The following is a 19,573-nucleotide window of genomic DNA, read 5'->3' on the forward strand; positions in this document are numbered from 1 at the left end:
ACTGGTGTCACCAAATGGATGGCGTCACCCTGCCAGGAATGGGAAGGCCAGCTTGCGATCTTCTGGCCTTGTCAAGGCATTCTTTCTCCTCCTTCCAAACTCATTTTCAATATGTCTTATGACTTTCAGATAGTAAGCTTTAGGATAAGGACTGCTGAACAGTTGATTTTTGGAAGTTTTGCTCTGGTAACTTTTGCGGGATTGAAGAACAAGACAAATATTATTTAAACCAATGAACAAATGTTTAGAAATCAACCGTGTAGGAATTGGACAAGAGGGCACTTAGGATCTTCTCCAGAAATGATCTATACCTCCTTATGAAGTCCCACCTTACAGTGAGAAACGTGGTTATTTTTGTGTCAGTAGTAGGAAAGCTTCTAATTAGTTACTAACTAGTTGCTTCTGAGCTCTAGGGCAAATACTATGTATACACTACCTGACAGGTTCAATCTGTCTGCCAGCAAGTGGGCAGTGTGCGTATGGGTGTTTGTTAGTTTTCAAGACAGGCTGTTTCTAAAGAGGGCTAGGGTACCCAAAATGGAAGGCTAGCTGGGGACATTCATATGGTATTTCCTATCGTTCTTGCTTGCTGTTCCCTTAAGAAGCTCAGGGTGACTTCCATATGATACCAGGTGGGGCAGGGATTATGGGACTCTCTGGATGTTGTTGGATCAAAACTCCCATTATCCCTCATTGTCCATGCACCCTATAACTGATCAGCATTGCAGTTTGACAACATTTGGGGGCCTTGCGGGCTAGGGTTTCCGATGTTGCAGAGAGGGGACTGCACTCCAGGAGTTTAGTGTGAACTTTAAAGAAACTGTCCAAGGTGCTGAACCAGTTGGAGGTGGGAGGTAGGGTTCAGCATCTCAGACAGCTACTTTGCAGTCCAGAAAAATACCCAAAGTGGATTCACTGAGCCCACGAAACATCAGAGTCATTAGCCTGCAGTCTCTTGAGATGGCCCCACTGTATTCATTTAGCTTCATGGCTGAAATAGAATTTGAGTCCAGGTCTTTGCAGCTCAAGCCCAGCACTTTTACACCCTGCATTTTACCTGCATGCCTCCTCATTAGGTTTCTTTTTCAGGGACAACACAATGAATGGAGAACTAAAGGAATGGGAACAATGGAGGTAGCAAGCACAGGACAATGCAACCTATTTATGCTACGGATACCTGCAGTGGACATCTAACCTTGCTCACCGTGTCTCACATGTTGGACTTTAGGCTTAGAAACACCACTGCATAATTCTCTCACCGGTACTGCTACTTCATCTTTCAAGAAACCTGCTTTATGTCCCCCCCCCCTTTCAGCATTTAAAACATTTCCAGAGGTCTTTTGAAGGAAGAAAGCACATAGAGATTTACCATGGGATTTTTATTATTTTAAACAGGGAGGGAAAGTTAATTTCTAGATTAATGGCAACTCTCTGTAAACTGAACCCTGTGAATGCTGAACAATTGGAGACTTCTTGTAATTGCCCTCTAACCTGCAGGTTAGCGGGGAAGCTGCATGTAATTCTGAAGGTTCTGTTGAAATCTTTGCAATAAGGAGAACAAAACATTCAGGAAATATATACAGGCATAACGCCTACAGCCTTCCTTTCCAAAGTGAAAAATGACCTTTGTAGAATAGGAGAATGATGTGGATGGATGGCCCCCACTTATCACCCCTGCACCTCTGCGAGATGTTTTTGCTCTGTGGAGCTGGTTACACTGCACACAGAGGCATTCAATTCAGGACCAGCCCAGAGGGCTCCTTAGCCCGCCTTGCCTCTTGTGCAGCACATACAAATCAGCAGGATGAAGTCCAATTTTGATCTATATAGACAATATCCACCTTCAAAGATGGCCTGATAGAATGGCAAGAAGCAATAAAGTTACAGGGAAGACAACCCAAAGGCGTTAGACTCTCCCCCCCCCCCCAAATCAAGGGATGCTAAAAGATTTATTGAAAACATTGAACGCCTTAGGGATAGTAGGATTTGAGGAGGTATCATTTGGGTGCCATGCAGATGAATGTCACAAACAAGATATTTGCTAAAGGGCTGGTGAACAGCCATTTATCAAGAGGGACCATTGCTTGGTGTAAGAACAGAAGGTTCAAATACAGAAAGAAGGTTCCAGTTACAACCCTGGCATCTCTAGTTAGAAAGATCAACCACCACTATAGTGGTGTATACTGAAGTGCTGGCACTCATCATGACAGTTCCCACAGGCAATTGCTCCCACCAATGAGAATTAAAAAATATAAGCAGATGACTCGATCCACATCAGTAAAGCAGTTCTAGCTGCATTTGCCTCCACTGTGTCTTTTGTAAATTTAACGGGGCTTAACGTCCCACTTATAATCTATACTTGGCATTACTACAGGGACAGCTCAGAATAATATATTGTTACTGGAGAATTCCATCTCTTTTCTAGTTACTCTGTGGGAAGGTAACTAAGCCCAGAGGGAAGAGGGAAGCCTAAGGCTAGGGTGTAGATAATGTTTCTGCTAATTAAAAAGTGCCAGTGCTTCATCCATGTGAGCGCTGCCTGTACGTATTGCACTACTGAGGATCAGGTAGCAAACGTGAGAAGGACCTTCTCTCTGAGTTTTGGTGAAGTTCTTCAAGTCAGGGAAGACAAAAACGGGCTGGATAGTGAATGTGTTTTCTATGCCATCAAGTTGGAATCCACGTACTGTATTGTATAGCAACCCTAATAGGGTTTTAAGGTTTTACCAGTTCTACTCCCCCAGTGAGTATCCATGGCAGAGCAGGGATTTGAACCCTGTTCTCCAGAGTCCCAGTCCATCACTGTATCCACTACACCTCACTGGGAATCCAGATCGTGAATAGGTGTAACCTGAAATAAACTGCCATCCAGTAACTGCTTGTATCAAGAAGGAAGGCTAGTTGTTCAGATTTGGTCCTACCAACAGGGGGAAATGACACACAGACATGGCACATCAGTCACCCCAACTTGTGGGTTGAGCAAAGAGCTGATCTCACTCCTGGGTTCTAAAAGCATTTTGAAACAAGCAAACAAAGAAGCAAAAGGAACAGAACAGGGAGAACGGCACCCCTTGCAACAAGGCTCAGACTCGGCTGAGGGACAAAGTGTGCATGCAAATAAGACCCAGTGGCGCCTCTCTGGCCACATCAGTGATGCTGCACCAAAAAGCACTAGTGATCAAGCATTCCGGGCAGGTGTGCCCCACTTTCAGAAAAATGGACACTGCCCTTGAAAGCAACAGTTGCGATGCATCAAAGGCACATGAGAAGAATGCATGTGATTCTTCTTCTACGTGTTGCTACCCAAAGTGACTTGAACTGGCATAGAAACTTTACTAGAATGGGGGCAGTGGGAAAGTAAAAGTAAAGCCGTATCCATCAAGTTATGGCCAACTTGAGTCTTAGCAGAAAATAGATTCCCTCCCAACACCTCCATCTATTTTTTAAAAAAATAACGAGACAGAGTATTATGGAAAGCTGACCAAGAGGTTTAAATAGAGGTGCCAGGGCTTGTACATGCACTTAGAGAAGTGTGGTTAGGATGTTAGATTCGGAACAAGGAGACCTGAATTCAAACACAGACTTAGTTGTGCAGCACAGTACAGGGCCCAAAATTCCCTCTTCTTTCAATTAGCAAAGGCAAAAAAAAATAGCACGCCATCCAGTACTGTCTTAAACAAAGTTTTTTTTCTTCTAAAAGGATATGGTAGCTTTTGTTTATCACTTTGTAAGGGCTCATTGTCCCGATCACCCTGCTTTGGCTCAGGTGGAAGATTATTGGCATGTACCAATGAGAGATGTTGGGAGGCAGAGCCAGAGAAACTAGAAGGGAGGGGTGAATCGGAGTCTAGTCAGTTCAGTCAGAGACAGAGAAGAGAGAGTTTGGGGGTTTGAGGCGGAAAGAGTGTTTAAGGAGTGATTGGTCAGACTGTGACCTGTATTAATTAAGACAGAAGAGGTTAAAGTAAAATACGGAAGATTTGTGTAACTTTAAGAATGTGCTTAGGAATTATTCTGAAAACTTGTAATCAATAAACCTGTTTCTGTTTAAAAGTTCAGTACTGAATGGACCTCAGTCTTTCATAGGAAATATATGTTGATAAAGAGATCAGCTGGTGGCAGCGTGTTAAAGGGCGTGTTGAGATACCTTCGTGAGCTCTGTGTTTGCTGAAACAAGCAGTGGCCATGGGGTAAACATCATACTCATTTATACAGTTTTCAGAACCAAGTTATAAAGCTTTTTCTTGAGTGGACTTTTTTTTGGCCTGCATGTGTAGCCTTATGTATTGGGAGAGGGGAGGGGAATCCTAGAGAGATCCAAGTCTCCCATCAGCCATTACATCTTTTAAGATCAGCTGGAAGAATGGGAAATCTTCATGTGTCCCAAGGAAAGCTAGACATGACACATTCAAGATTTAGTAAAGTGGAGGGGAAGATGAAGGTGAGAAAGTTTTACAGACACGGAAAAGCAACAGTGAAAGGTAATGAGAAAGGAACTCACCTGATCCGGACCTGGAAACAGGAGGACGCCACACTGCAGAAAGAAGTGGGGAGAGAAAGCTATCAAGAAAGATGTGAGAAGATGTTCTCAGCCCTTCCCAAACAGAATATGTATATGCTACATGAAAACACATTTTTATGTGTTGGATTAAATGATGAAGAATAGAGTTATGTGTGTGTAGGAGGGAGATCTGATAATTCTAGCAATACAATTAATAATGACAATTAAAACACCTAGGATCATGACCCATGATTGATTTAATAAGTAGAGAAAGCCATAAGGACATAAGAAGAGCCTTGCTGGATCAGGCCAAGGGCCCATCTAGTCCAGCTTCCTCTATATCTCACAGTGGCCCCACCAGATGCCTCTGGGAGCACATGAGACAACTAGATACCTGTCTCCTGATACCCCTCCCCTGCAACTGGCATTTGGAGGTACCTTCCTTCTAAGCCTGGAGATTGTACATCCCCATCATGGCTTGTAACCTGAGATGGACATTTCCTCCAGAAATCTGTCCAATCCCCCTTTAAAGGCATCTAGGCCAGATGACATCACCACATCCTGTGGCAAGGAGTTCCACAGACTAACAACACCCTGGATAAAGAAATGTTTTATTTTGTCTGTTCTCACTCTCCCAACACTCAGTTTGAGTCACATACACTCAAATGTATGTGGATTTAATCTGCAAGTTTTTACTACCAATTGATAATGCTGAATTTTTATTAGAAAGACAGAGAAGGAGGAGGGTGCCTGTTTATTTTGGGAAGCTAATTTGGTTCTGGGGTGTGAACAATTGCTTTCTGTGTTCTTCCCTGCAGTTGTGCCAGCAGCCACTGTCAGAGCTATAAGTAGCAATTTTGGCAACCTGGAAAAGTAGCACTGAGTATGCCCCCAAAATCAACTTTGACTTATGATGTGAAAATAATACAGGAAGTAATTACACTGCCATCATCTCCCCTCTTCTAGAGGGGATCATCAGTGCAGTTGGAGCTACAGAAACAAATCAAAAGCCTATTTAATACATATATTTTAACATATAAATTGTTCAGCACATCATATATATTATGAAACTTACTTTCTGTACCGTCCAGCCCAGAGATCTGGTGGTCTACCAAACCATGGATAGACATGCCCTCCACGGCCTCATTGGGGCCTGGAATCCTGATCACTTTCCCACTCTCCTTCCCCAGCAGCTTGATCAACTGCCTGCTCAGCCGGCCATAAATCAATGAAGTTTGCCCCAGAGGCCTAGAGTACCACTGTCTTTTCCTATGGTGGTAGATTGGGCTGCCAGGCCACGGCCTCTAAATTTGGCAACCTGAGGGCAAAGCCCTGGATGTCCCATTGCAAATTGGATCCCAGACCACGGCCGAATGAAAAAAATCACAGGCTGCCCTAAAGAGGTGGGCTTTCAGGTCAGGTATTCCTGAGATCCCGGGTCCAAGCGCTCGTTACGTGTTATTTTATTTTATTTATTTTATTTATTTATTTATTTATTTATTTATTTATTTATTTATTTATTTATTTATTTATTTATTTATTTAATTTATATCTCGCCTATCTGGTCGGTTAAGACTACTCTAGGCGGCTAACAGCATAAAATAGTATTAAAATTTTTAAATAGAAGAAACCTTAGGAGAGGGAGGAAACAATAGGAAAGGGAGAGGAGAGGGCACCAGGAATTGTCTGGAGGGAGTTACACTTTACTACTACGCAGTTAAGCGGGAGTATGCTAGCCCCTCCACCCCTTTGTTGTCAATTTCTTCCTGTGAAAGTGGGAGAGACTATTTTTATCTCTGTAGGCTCTCCACGTGAGGCAGAATCCAAATTTTTCAGTGTCTGGGCTTGTGTGGAGAGATATGCTGAGATCTGCCTCTTTAGACATTTTGCTGCCACTGTAAGGAAATGATGATGGAAGGAAGAGGGGCTTCCACACTCCTGGCACTTGCATAGGGTTATAGACAGGCTTAATGAATGCCTGACTAGGGCAATTTAGTGGAATGTCCTCCCAAAGGAGGCTCATCCAACCTGATGTTTTCTACCATGAGGGGGAGCAACTCACCTAGGGCAGAATATGCCCCATAGAGGCTCTCTATGTGCCTGGTGGCATTTTCTCCCCAGTCCCCCTGGAATTGGGGGGTGGGTGGGCTCCCAGTGGCTTCAATGAAAGGCTTTCCAAGCCTAAATGCACCAAAGGGACGAAAAGAGACGAGGGTGCCACAGCTGGGGAAGGGGGGTTAACCCGGCCTGCTATAACCCCATCACTCAGAATGGAAGCCAGTGGAAGGGAACTGCAAATACAACAGAGAGGAGGGATGTGCGCGCGCGTGTTTGAGTGAAAGAGAGAGACAGAGATGTCATTGTTTCTCTACCCTGTTTTTTTCCCCCCTTTCAGACATCTGGGAAGGACATGGCTGTTCCAGAAGGCTTTTAATTGATTGACCTCTTGGCTTTGCTATTTTAGTGATGTTTGCCTCCTTAACTGAAGTTTTATTTGAAGCTAATTGATGTTGTTGTCATTTTATACTATATGCTTTTTATTATTGGCTTTTCATATTGTATTGTGTGCTTTTAATATACTGTAAGCTTATTTGAATTCACTCTGAGAAGCCAACGTGGAGAGCCAACGTGGCCTAGTGAATAGAATGACTCAGGAGACCTGAGTTCCAATTACTGCTGAGCCATAGAAACTCACGGGACGGTGGTGGTGGAAGGACTGGGAAAACGACTTCTTAAATATCTCATTTACCTTGAGAACCCTATTAAGTTAAAAGAGACTTGTCAGCACATAAAAATAAACTAACTGTTCACATGAGCTATATATAGCTTATGACAGAGGTGCTGCCATGCTTGCAGGATGCCAGATATGCTGATGCCTTGACAGTGTGGTGTCGCGTTGTCCTGGGATTTTGAAGATCCACGCTCTAGACCAGTGGTTCCCAGCCTTGGGTCTCCAGATGTCATTGGACTAAAACTCCCAGAAGCCTTCACTACTAGCTGTTCTGGCCAGGATTTCTGGGAATTGCAGTCCTGGAGCATTTGGGGACCCAAAGTTGGGAATCACTGCTCTAGATCTTATTAAGCTATGAAATTCACCCAAGTTTTTTACACTCTATCCTCCCACCTTCCTCACAGAGTCATGGATAAAGCTGGGAAAAGGAGAGTTTTGAGATTATTGGCTGAAGGGCAGAACACAGAATCAATTAATTAAATGACAGATAAGCCAACTAAAATGGATTAAAGTTGTGGGTGGTACAGGGGAGGATCACATCTGAGTCACATCCAAAGATCCCTTCACTGTATAGCCATTCTTCTACTGATAGCCCAACTTTACACCAGCCCTGGAGGTAGCACATCTCTTGTGATCCTGTATTCCTCCTACATGGTTGGCCTACTATTTAAAAAAAAAAAATCCACAGAACTACACCATGGCAAAATAATGAGTTGTTCTTCTCATCCACCTGCCCCATATTTTCCTCTGAAGAAAGATTATTCCCTCAAAGCCATGTTCATACCTGTCTTTTATTCCAGAAAAAAAAATCTATCTTTAGTATGTTGCTTTAAATATAGAAAACACCACTTCACTCTTTAAGCCCTCTGTAGAAGACAGAGAGAAAAGTGGAGCAACCAATACGGCTGTTGTGATGTCAATCTAAAACAACGTATCTTAAAAATTAATTATGTTTTCTTCTCCTAGAATTTCTGCTGACTTCATACATCTTCACATCCACTTCTGAAAATAATAATAATAATCCCACCACCCTGACTGAGAACTTTCTTCTCCAGTTACAGCTTTCCATCCTTTTGGGCTTCCTCACTTCTGCTGTCCTGTCGTATGACTTACATTCGCAGACAGGCTTGGGCGAACTCCAACGGCCCACCTTGGTGCAGTTGCTGCGGGGACTACCCACAAGATGGAAGCCAGGATTGCACCGATATTCCACCCAGGTACCTTCAACAGGCACCCTTTCGATCCCCCGGACATGTACTTGGCCGTTCTCCAAGCTCAGGTGCATCTTGGGACAGGTACGTACTGTGAGGGAAGATGAAGAAACTTTTGTTTTCAGAAGCACAACCTGCCATTGTTATGTAATGTGAGGAAACATCAGCTTTTCCAACTCCCAGAAGCTCCAGCCAGTGTGGCCCATGATAAGAGATAATGAGAGTGTTAGTATAAAACACCCAGAGGGCCAAAGATTCCTCACCTCCTTGTTCTCAAGATATTTGCTCTGCAAGTAGTTTCCTTGCTTCTGATAACGTTGAAGTCTGAACAGTTGTCTCATACTCTGTACCCTCTAGAGCAGTGGTTGCCAACCTTGGATAACCCACATGTGCTTGGACTGCAACTCCCAGAAGCCTTCAGTACTTGCTGTGCTGCTTAGGGTTTCTGGAAGTTGCAGTCCAAGAACACCTAGGTTACCCAAGGGTGAAAATCACTGCTCTAGATGGATTGGATTACAACTTCATCAGCCAATAGATGTTAGTTGTGCTGACTGGGAGTTTTAGTTCGATACATCTGAAGAGTAGAAGGATGGGACAGGCTGGCAGAGACTGGCCCGTCATGGCACTGATGGATTCTTTACTTGACTCTTATACCTGTGTGACTCTCGGAAACTGTGCTTGCCTGGACAACCCATGGCTGATGTGCCTTTGGGGCAGGACTTTAAATACCCTACTCATTCTGCCTTCACCACCATCCCAGCCCCACCCATTCTAATAATGGGTGCTGGAATAGAAAGCTGGCTCCGGATTTAGGGTAGCTGTTTCCCACTCACTGCCTCTTCAAAAAGCAAGCCCAGAAGGCCTCAGTGCGAGCAGGCCTTGCAGAAACAACAGAAGAGAATTGTTTTCACTTCTGTGCAGAGGCACAGAGTAAGAGCAAATGTGGCCACATGTATAATTTCCTTGGAGACGAGAACAACCCAGTGCTTCTTGTAGTCATTATTATGCTTTTTCATGTCAGCTGTTGCTCTGTGTTCCAGGAGGATTTAACAAAACAGGTTAGTTGACAACGTCAGTGTGCAGCCCCATTTCCATACTCAAAAAATGACCCTCAGCAAAGTGTTCTCTCTGGCCTCCCTCCTCCTATGTTGAAGGGCTCCCACTGGTCATGGTTTAGTTGAGAACAGCTGCAGGCAGCCCTAAGCTGCCATTTTAGATTTCACAACACTCTAGTGCATTCTAAGAAACGTAGAAGGGAAGTTCAATGCTGCTCACTACATGGGGCCAGCATTAGCATGGGTAGATAGGCTCTACTAAGGTACAGTCCTGGCTGCTGTAGCATCGTGGTCTAAACACCAAGTATAGGAGACACGAGAGACCTGTGAAACGTCTCTGTGCGATCAAGGCTGCCCTCCTCCCTCTATCCCCCCAAGACCTTTTGTGCTTTAAATCACCACACAACAGGCAGGAACTCAACAGGTCAAGCTGCACTATCGCAATCTCCTCAGGAGACGTTGCTGTACCTGGATTTTCCTCATGTCTCTCCCACAGAGAGTCAGACAGGTATAAGGATCTGTTTGTTCAGTGGTCTGTTTATAGGATTAAAACCTTCGCCTTTTGATGTGAATTACATACAAACAGTTAAAAAAAGCCATAATAAAACCACAAGGATAAAAAATAAAATGGCAGAGTCAGCAGATTAAAAAAAAGTAGCTTTTAAGAAAAAAAAATCAATAACAGGATGATGTTACACAGGTTAAGGGGAAACTAGCTCTGTCAAGAAGGGAGATGCAGCGTAAGCTCCCAAGGCAGAGATAGAAAGCCTTCAGCCCTCTAGACACGGAACCAAAAACATCTCATTCTCCATGACTGCAAGTCATGCTGGTGGGAGCAGAGGGGAGATGGAGTTGAGGAGCATCTGGAGGTCCAAAAATTCCCCATTTGTACTTAAAGCATACTGTGGGGGTGTTTATCTAGTAACCCTGGGACCAGAAGTGAAATCTGTTTTTACTCTTTATGCCAACCTGTCCACCCAGCACTTACGCTCCAGGCTCTTTCTCACCCACAAAATTCTTTTGTCCCACTGTTTTATAGATTGGAAAAGTGGCTTTTTTGGGCAACATCTCCTAGCATCCTCCAGATGGCAAAGTTATGCTGCTGGGAGGCTTTGAGGGCCAATAATAATAATAATAATAATAATAATAATAACAACAACAACAACAACAACAACAACAACAACAACAACAATAACAATAATTAAAAAGTGAATTCTGCAAGATCTGATTGCAATAGGATGCCTCTTCTCTTTTATGCTCCACCCATGAGACTCACAGCAGCGGCTTTCCACGTCGCTGTCTGTCCAGGTGCCATTGGGCAGGCACTTGCGTACTTTGGGGCCCACAATCTCACGTTCGGGCCGGCAGACATATTCAATTTCGTAGTCAAAAGGCAGGAAGCGGGCCGTCTTCACCTGCTCACGGGTCAAGCCTCGGTAACGGATCCCGCCATCCCAAGGAGGGAAGATGAGTTTGCAGCCTGGGCAAGAAAAGGAAAAGACCAAGTCATAGAATTAATCCAATGTCTCATGTTAAAGACAAGTGAATAGAAAAAGGGACTATATCAGAAGAGCTAGCATGATGTAGTGCTTTATATTTGGGATTTTATTTCATGAGACCTAGACTTTGGAAAAAATCACTTTTTTTTCAAATCATCACCACCATCACACAGTATTATAAGCAGCTGCAAATTTCAAAAATCACACCATCAGAGCTACAAAAATTGGCAGTATTAGGAACAGCATACATACTGTGCCGATATTGAACAGATACTTAGGTTTGTAGTTAAAACCTGTATCTGTTATATAATACCAGTCAATGTTTTTATAATTTTGACTGTGCCTGGTGTTTTTGAATAATAATAAATGTGCTTTTAAATCAATTCTGCTGAAGGGTGATTGTTTTTCTAGGATTTTCCAGAGAGAGAGAATACTGAAAAGTGGTTTACCATTCCCTTTTTCCAGGGGCTCCCTGGGAATGTACAGCTTGCCCAAGGCTATACAAGATGGTTCTTCTCCCTGAAGACACAGCGGGGGATCGAACTCCCAACCTACCTAAATCACCGAGCTAGTATAATTCCAATGATTTCCAAGTAAGAACAGACTGCAGTGAGTGTGTGACTACATGGGGTTGCTGATTCTGTGCAGTATTGGCTGCGTGTTGGAGCCTGCCAAGAGAGAACAAGAGAGAACAGCTCATGTGCGCCATGAGAAATTCAGTTAACAGGAAGGCTCCCCATGAGCCCACCGCCCATCTCCAAGCAGGGTGATGGCATCTATCAGTGAGTAATTCTGAGGCAAAGATGCAGCACATCTACCTGGCCTTCGAATGAAATTGCACATCCTGTATTTGCATGAGTCATTGCTCTGGGCATCCCTCATTCAAATCCAAGGGGTCCATTCAAAGCAAATAAGATTAAGAGAAGCCTGACCTAGCTGGGCAGGAGGGAAAAAAAGCTCATTTGGATCAACATCCTGTTCCCCATCATGTCCAAGTACAGTGGTGCCTCACAAGACGAGCGCTTCGTTTAATGATGAAATCGCATAACGAAGAAGTTTTTGCGATTGCAAAACGATGTTTCCTATGGGTTTTTTTCACTTTGCGATGATCGGTTACCTGGTTCGCTAACCGATTATCGCAAAACGAAGATTTTCACACAGCTGATCAGTGGTTTCAAAATGGATACCGGGTGAAAAAAATGGCCGCCTGCTGTTTTCTGGGACGGATTCCTCGCTGCATGGGCAGTGAAAATGGCCGCGCTATGGAGGATCTTCGCTGGATGGTGAGTTTCAAGCCCATAGGAACACATGAATCGGGTTTTAATGCATTTCTATGGGCTTTTAAAAATGGCTTTACGATGTTTTAGTTCTACAGCGATTTCGCTGGAACGAATTAACATCGTAATGCGAGGCACTACTGTAGATGCCTATGGGAAGCCCACCAGGACTGGTGGGCCATAAATCTCTGCTGCTATTGTTCCTATTGTTCTCCAAGTACAGTACTGTTGTTGTTTTGACTTATATACTACACCATAGTGCTAAAGCATTCTCTGGGCAGTTTACAACATAATTATGCAAGGAACACTTTGTGTCCCAGTGAGCTAGGTATTTAGTTTACCAACCTCAGAAGGATGAAAGGCTGAGTCAACCTTGAGCCAGCTATCTGAATCCATCAGGACTGGACTAAGTTGTGAGCAGAGGCTTGACTGCAGTGCTGCAGTTCATCCAGTGTGCCACAGGGCTAGTGGATGTCAAGCAGAACATTGTTATCACCAGGCCAGGCCATGCCATTTTGCTATCTGAGGCAAAGAATACACATTCCAGGTACAAAATAATAATAATAATAATAATAATAATAATAATAATAATAATAATAATAATAATAATAATAATAATAATAATAATAATAATAATAATAATAATAATAATAATAATAATAATAATAATAATAATAATAATAATAATAATAATATCCCAGCTCCACTGGTGGCAGGGCATTGTCCTCCAGCATACAAGAGAGTTTCATGCTAGCTTAGAGAATTACAAGGGGCCACATGGCACAAACAGCTCTATATTGCCTCAGGTTGCTCCCAGCATCATCTGTGAGTTTTAAAAGCTATATTTCCACCAGAGCTTGGAAATATGGCTTTTAAAAGAGAATGCTACAATACTACTTTATAGGAAAGTATTTTCTTGCCATTAGTTGTTGATCATATTAGTCACTAGAAACACAACCTTAAATAATAATAAAAAATTAAAATAGCTACTATAAAAAGATAAAAGAGTATGAAATGTGGGTTTATCATGGGATGTTAATAATGTACTGGATCAAGAGAATCACTAATGAAACAGTTTTAAGGAGGAGGAATTAAGACCATGGCTGAAATCCTGTTGTGCCACTTCGCAAAAGGTATTAACTTGCTGTTAGAAAGAATCTAGATGCTTCTTTGTCCAGAAGGTTTTGTGATTTTATGAAGATGGGTAACTTTATAGTAGAAAGCAGCAGCCAGAAATTGGCAATGAACTAGGGAATCAAGAAAACTAGGGTAGTTCAAGAAAAGTGTTCTTAACAAAATGGCCACTATTAACAAGCAGGAAGGAGAGACCTGTAATTAATCACTGGCCATAGTGATGTTGTTAATAGAGCTAATAAATTTAAATAGGGTGCAGCTGAATCGAAGAAGCTGAGTTATTAAAATCAGGAACTAGGTAAAAGCTGGAACGGAAGAAGGCAGAATGGGGACTTTTTAATAAAACTTGATGCCAAAAACAGTGGGATGCAATGGACAAACATCAGAACAATATTGTAGACTGCACACCTAAAAATTACTATTTCCTTGATCCTTTTATTGTCCTCAAACTAGGCAGAACAGAAGACAATGGCCTAGAACAGCAACTTCTCAAGCACTGGTTTTGGTGTGATTATCCAGTAGGATAATCAAACCAAATTCATGGCACATGTGTGACTAAATGAGACAGATGCAGCAAGCCATAAATCACCCTTAGGACCAACATTCCATAACTCATTCCAAGCAAAAAAATTGATATTGTGAAAAACAGCCCGGAATTGTGACTTCCAGTAAGGCAGACCAACCAAATTTACCTTTTTCATCCAGCTACAGGGGACTGATACAACAAACCCCCAAATGTCTCCAGGAACAACATTCCTGTGTCTGTTCCAGGCAGAAAAATCAACATTGTGAAAAGCAACCTAGAACAGTGACTTCTGGAAGTCTGTTTTGGAGGCCCTTTGGAGATCTTAGGGTTTTTTTATTTTCAAGTTTTATTTATTGATTTATTGATTTATTGATTTATTTATTTATTTATTGGACATATACCGCCCCATAGCGCTACAAGCACTCTCCGGGCGGTTTACAATTTAATTATGCAGGCTACACATTGCCCCCCCCCCCCAGCAAGCTGGGTACTCATTTTACCGACCTCGGAAGGATAGAAGGCTGAGTCAACCTTGAGCCGGCTACCTGGGATTTGAACCCCAGGTCGTGAGCACAGTTTTAGCTGCAGTACAGCGTTTTCACCACTGCGCCACGAGTTATATGATGCATTTCTCCCAACAAGGGACCCAAAGTGGCTCAGAACATTAAAATCCACACAATTTACAAACATAAGTTAAATATTAAAAAATGAGTTAAACAATATACAATTCAAAATACAATTAAAAGACTGAAAGATAAAAACATATAACAGATTAAAATTATCTACTAAAATGGGCTTCAGGGGTTCATTTATAGTTGTTAAAATCCTGTCTGAAGAGATGAGTCTTTAGCTTTTTTTGGAAGGATCACAGGGAAGGGACCATCCTGATCTCCCGAGGGAGAGAGCGTTCCATAGCCTGGGAGCCACCATAGAAAAGGCCCTCTCCCGTGTCCCCATCAGCTGTGCTTGTGCTGGCAATGGGACAGAGAGGAGGGCCTCCTCTGCTGACCTTAATTGCCGAGAAGGCGCATATAGGGAGATACATTCCTTCAGGTAGCCTGGACCCAAGCTGTATAGGGCTTTATAGGTAATGACCAGCACTTTGAATTGGGCTTGGAAACGGACTGGTAGCCAGTGCAGTTCTTGTAACAGGTGTGTTATATGCTCCCTGCAGCTGGCCCCAGTCAGTCGTCTGGCTGCAGAGTTTTGAACCAGCTGAAGTTTCCGAACTGTCTTCAAAGGCAGCCCCACATATAGTGTGTTACAATAATCCAAACGGGATGTAACTACGGCATGTGTCACTGTAGCCAGATCCCACATCTCAAGGAACGGGCACAGCTGGCACACCAGCTTTAGCTGTGCAAATGTACTCCTGCCACCCCCGAGAACTAGGCATTCAAGCTTAGGGATGAATCCAGGAGTATACCCAAGTTACGGACCTGAGTTTTCAGGGGGAGTGTAACCCCATCCAGTACAGGTAAGATCCCTATTCCCTCATCTGCCTTCTGAATAAACAGGAGCACCTCTGTCTTGTCGGGATTAAATTTCAGTTTGTTTGCCCTCATCCAGCCCATTACTGATGCCAGGCACTGGTTTAGAGTCAAGACAGCTTCCCTGGAATTAGGTGGAAAGGAGAGATAGAGTTGGGTGTCATCCACATACTGGTGAAACCGAACCCCAAAACCTCAGACAACCTCTACCAGCGGCAGTGGTTTCATGTAGATGTAAAAAAGGACGGGTGACAAAGGAGAACCCTGAGGAACGGCACAGGCCAATGGCCAGGGCGTTGAGCAGGAGTCACCCAGCACCACCTTCTGAGTTCTCCCCTCCAGGAAGGACTGGAGCCACTGTAAAACAGTGCCTCCAAGTCCCATCTCAGAGAGACAGCCCAGAAGGATACCATGGTCTATGGTAGTGAAAGCCACTGAGAACCATCAGGGACAAAATCCTCCTGTCCAGTTCCTGATGTAAGTCATCCACCAAGGCTACCAAAGCTGTCTCTGTCCCATAGCCAGGCCTGAAACTAGACTGAAATGGGTCTAGATAATCTGCTTCCTTCAGGAATCCCTGAAGCTGAGAAACCACCACACGCTCCAGTACCTTGCCCAGGAATGGGATGTTTGAGACTGGCCAGTAGTTATCCAGGGAGGGCTTTTTCAGTAGCAGTCTTATTACTGCCTCTTTTAAGCAAGCAGGGTTCCCACCCTGCTGCAAGGAGGCATTTACCACCACCCTGTACCCAATCGGGCCATTCCTCCTCTGGCTCCCAGGAAAGGCAAGAGTCCAGCACACATGTGGCGGCATTCACCTCTCCAAGAATCCTGTCCACATCATCTGGCCACACCAGCTGAAAAGTATCCATTAAAACAGGACAAGCCGGGACCAAAGTTACATCCCCTGGGTCTGTATCAATTGCAGCATCCAAGTCAGAACAGATCCGAGCAGCTTTATCTGCAAAGTGTCATACAAATTCCTCACAGCAGGTTGTGGAGTGGTCAATATTTTGTTCTTCTGGTGGGGCATGTACTAAGCCCCTGACCATTCATTCAGAGCTAGCCCTAGTACCCCGCAGCTTGAGAAGTAGTGAATAGATCCCCCCCCCACATACCCAAGATAAGGGACACACAATACACTAAGGCAGCCAAGTTATTTCTACTGTATACAGTATTTGAGATAAAACCCCTCCATCCCATAAGCTACTTGGCCCACCCCTAACAGGAGGGACAGCTTATGGTCCCAGCCATGGAACATCTCTGCCCCAGTCAGTATTCAGGAGGGAGTATCTTTCACTACCACAGCCATTAGCCACCTATGCCTGGAATTCAAAAGGCAATAATAACGAAAGTAAATGATTAACACTTTGCTGCCCTCTCACAACATCCAAAGTATGCTGCTTCAGATGACAGATTTGCTCCAACTAACACAGAGGCTGGTCCTGTACAATAACCTCAATGCAAAAGAAAATAGAGCAAAAATGATAGGAAAAGGTCAGTTCCTGTCTTTTAAGCTGGAAGGGATAATAATTGTTTTCGCTGATCCCCTACTATTTCCTCAAGCAATCATATTTGAAAGGAGGATTCCCAAATTCACCTTTTATGATGGGTAGGGATAAAATTGGAAAATTATAAGAGTGTTACGGACATATTGTAGAAGCCTATTTCTTTGCAATTAAGAAGGCCTTTGTTCCAAAGCTAGTTTTTTTATGTCACAGAGACATTCCAGATAGCTAAAAGGGATTTCCGTTGGCCTTTTCTGTCCCTTTAAGGCAAGGGTGTGGATGTCCTCGTATAGGAACTCCAGTTTCTCCTAGCATAGCCAATTGTAACGAACACTGAATACTTCAATTCAGTAGCATTGACAGGGCCTGTCAAAGCAATGGATTCATCCATACCATTGTTCAACACCAGGAACAAAAACCACCTGTCCCTCATGTTACAGGCTGACAACACACGAGAGAAAAAAGTTAAAATCAGGAGACAGGTGAAAGGAAAACCACAAATTATGCCATCAAGTTTCCCACAATTTGGGTCAGCATAACAGGAATAGCTAGTAATGTCAGCAATTTTGCCACTACTGTTGCCACCACCTCACAGGTATTAGCCAATCAGGTTCTCTCAGGGACCTTTAGGCTGAAATACCAGGGAAACATTTTTCCTCTTTTCCTCTAGCTATAGACAGAGAAGACCCTGAGAGACCCTGGGACAAAGAGCAACAACGAACAAAGAAAGACTGTCATTGTTTGAGTAGCCCAGACATTGTTTAAATAGATGTGTGAGGTTAAATGCTGTTTATTTTATTTTACTACTAGATGGTTACACAGAAATGTAGGTATGGAGTTTGTTAAATTAAGATGTGCTCAAAGAAGACTCTATGTGATACTGTTTTGCCTTTGTGTTAAGAATTAAGAATGTACTGTACTATGATCTTTTTCTTCTTTTTTTATGTAGTGAAGGTTAATTTCTTCATAGAAAATCTGCCCACCCGATGCCCTTTCTGCTCCACATATTCACTAGAAACTTCCTCACTTAAGGGAGGGGAGAGAGAGAGGTGGAGAGAGAGAGAGAGCGAGAGCCCTTGGGGCTTTATTGAGTGTCCAATTTACAATGAGGGAACCATGTTCCCCGTAACAGGAATGCCCTCTTGTCTGCTGGAGAGATGGGAAAATGAAAGAAAGGGTTAAAAAGAGGGGCTGGTGGCAACTTTACTGCCAAGTTAATATCTTAAGGCTTCTGTCTCTTACTAAGAGGGGGACCAAGAGAAAAAGCCTTTACAAGGCTAGACATTGCCCACTGCAGCTTCGAAGTACTGTAGAGAATTAAGCTATTTTGTGAAAATGGCTGCAGGCTTCCTCAGTGGTACCATCATTTTGGGGCAGAAGTCCAGGGACTCACTCAACCGAATGAGCAGGCAGGCACCCAAAACCCAGCAGGCTAACTTACCCATTTCGAAGTGAGTGAAATAAATAAGCATTACCTTCTAAAGAGCCTCCTTAAAACAATTACGTCCAGAGTTTCCCATTGTACCACTGGGGCTGAGTGCAGATTTTGGCAGGCAGGGTGATAATGTGTAATGGTAGTGAGAACTACTTGAAGGATATGAAAGCAGCGAAGATCTACTTCCCAGAATGCAAGTGTCAGATTGCCATTGGCACCCAAAACGATTCTGAAACTGATTATTAAGCAGTTGGACTGTGAGGTCCTGGAAAAGAATGCTACGGCCACTATAATACTACTCTACTACAGGTTTCCCAAAAACAAGTCATGCAAAACTAATCAATAATAAAAACAAAGAAATAAGATTTGTCTGGCATGACTAATTAAGCAACTTGGCAAATTAGGTGAATGCTGTGAATATATTGTATCTTAAATTCAATTAAAGCTTTTAGCAAGGTCCAAATGAAATTCTTGTGGTCAGGGTGGTAAAATGGGGGCCAGTCAGTGGATTTATACTGTAGTTGCTTGACAGATCGCACTCAGAGATAGTTCACCAATGATTCTCCCATTATCCTGAGGAGAAGTGTGTGTCCCAATATTTTCTCCTGGTGTTATTCAATATCTTTATAAATGATATGAATGAAACAGTATTCGATTTCTAATGATTTGAACTGAGAAGATTCAAATCTTCTTTTATCTTCTTACCTCAGAAGATAAAACTAAGTGAGCTCAACAGATTGGGGAAACCTCTCCAAAATAAAATGAATTCAGCAGGGATACATGCTGAGTTTTACATTTATGAGGAAAATATAGGAGGGATGAGATGACACTTGGCTTGTCAGCAGTACACGAGATAAGGATCTAGGAGGCTTAGTAGACCACAAATTGTATACAATTCAACATTGTGATGTGGTGGCAACACAAAACAAAACCTAATGCAATTCAAGGCTATATCAACAGAAGTATAGCATCCAGATCAAGGGAAGTCATAGCATCCACTGTATTTTGCAGAAGACTGAGACATAATACAATACATCTTGAAATATCTGAAGGGCTTTCATATGGAAAATGGAGCCAGCTTGTTTTCTGTGAGAGCAGAACATGAATGAATGGATTCAAATTACAAGACAGAAGATTCTGACTTAAGAAAAATTTCCTGATGATAATAACTTGTTGACGCTGGAATGGATTGCTTTAAAATGTGAT

At 43.0% G+C, this 19,573-nt stretch overlaps 1 protein-coding gene across 1 annotated transcript in view; it reads right to left on the minus strand.

Moving 5' to 3' along the window:
* The window catches only part of GABBR1 (gamma-aminobutyric acid type B receptor subunit 1), a 184,878-nt gene that overhangs the window by 47,140 nt on the left and 118,165 nt on the right, over window positions 1–19,573 (minus strand). Inside the window, exons 4-6 of the mRNA XM_072988844.2 lie at window positions 10,775–10,978; window positions 8,346–8,534; window positions 4,502–4,534 (exon numbers count right to left, since the gene is read on the minus strand). Of these exons, the coding sequence (XP_072844945.1) occupies window positions 4,502–4,534; window positions 8,346–8,534; window positions 10,775–10,978 (426 nt within the window). The remainder of the gene's footprint in view (window positions 1–4,501; window positions 4,535–8,345; window positions 8,535–10,774; window positions 10,979–19,573) is intronic.

The sequence above is a fragment of the Pogona vitticeps genome, chromosome 2, assembly GCF_051106095.1.
Source record: "Pogona vitticeps strain Pit_001003342236 chromosome 2, PviZW2.1, whole genome shotgun sequence".
Taxonomy (NCBI): Eukaryota; Metazoa; Chordata; class Lepidosauria; order Squamata; family Agamidae; genus Pogona; species Pogona vitticeps.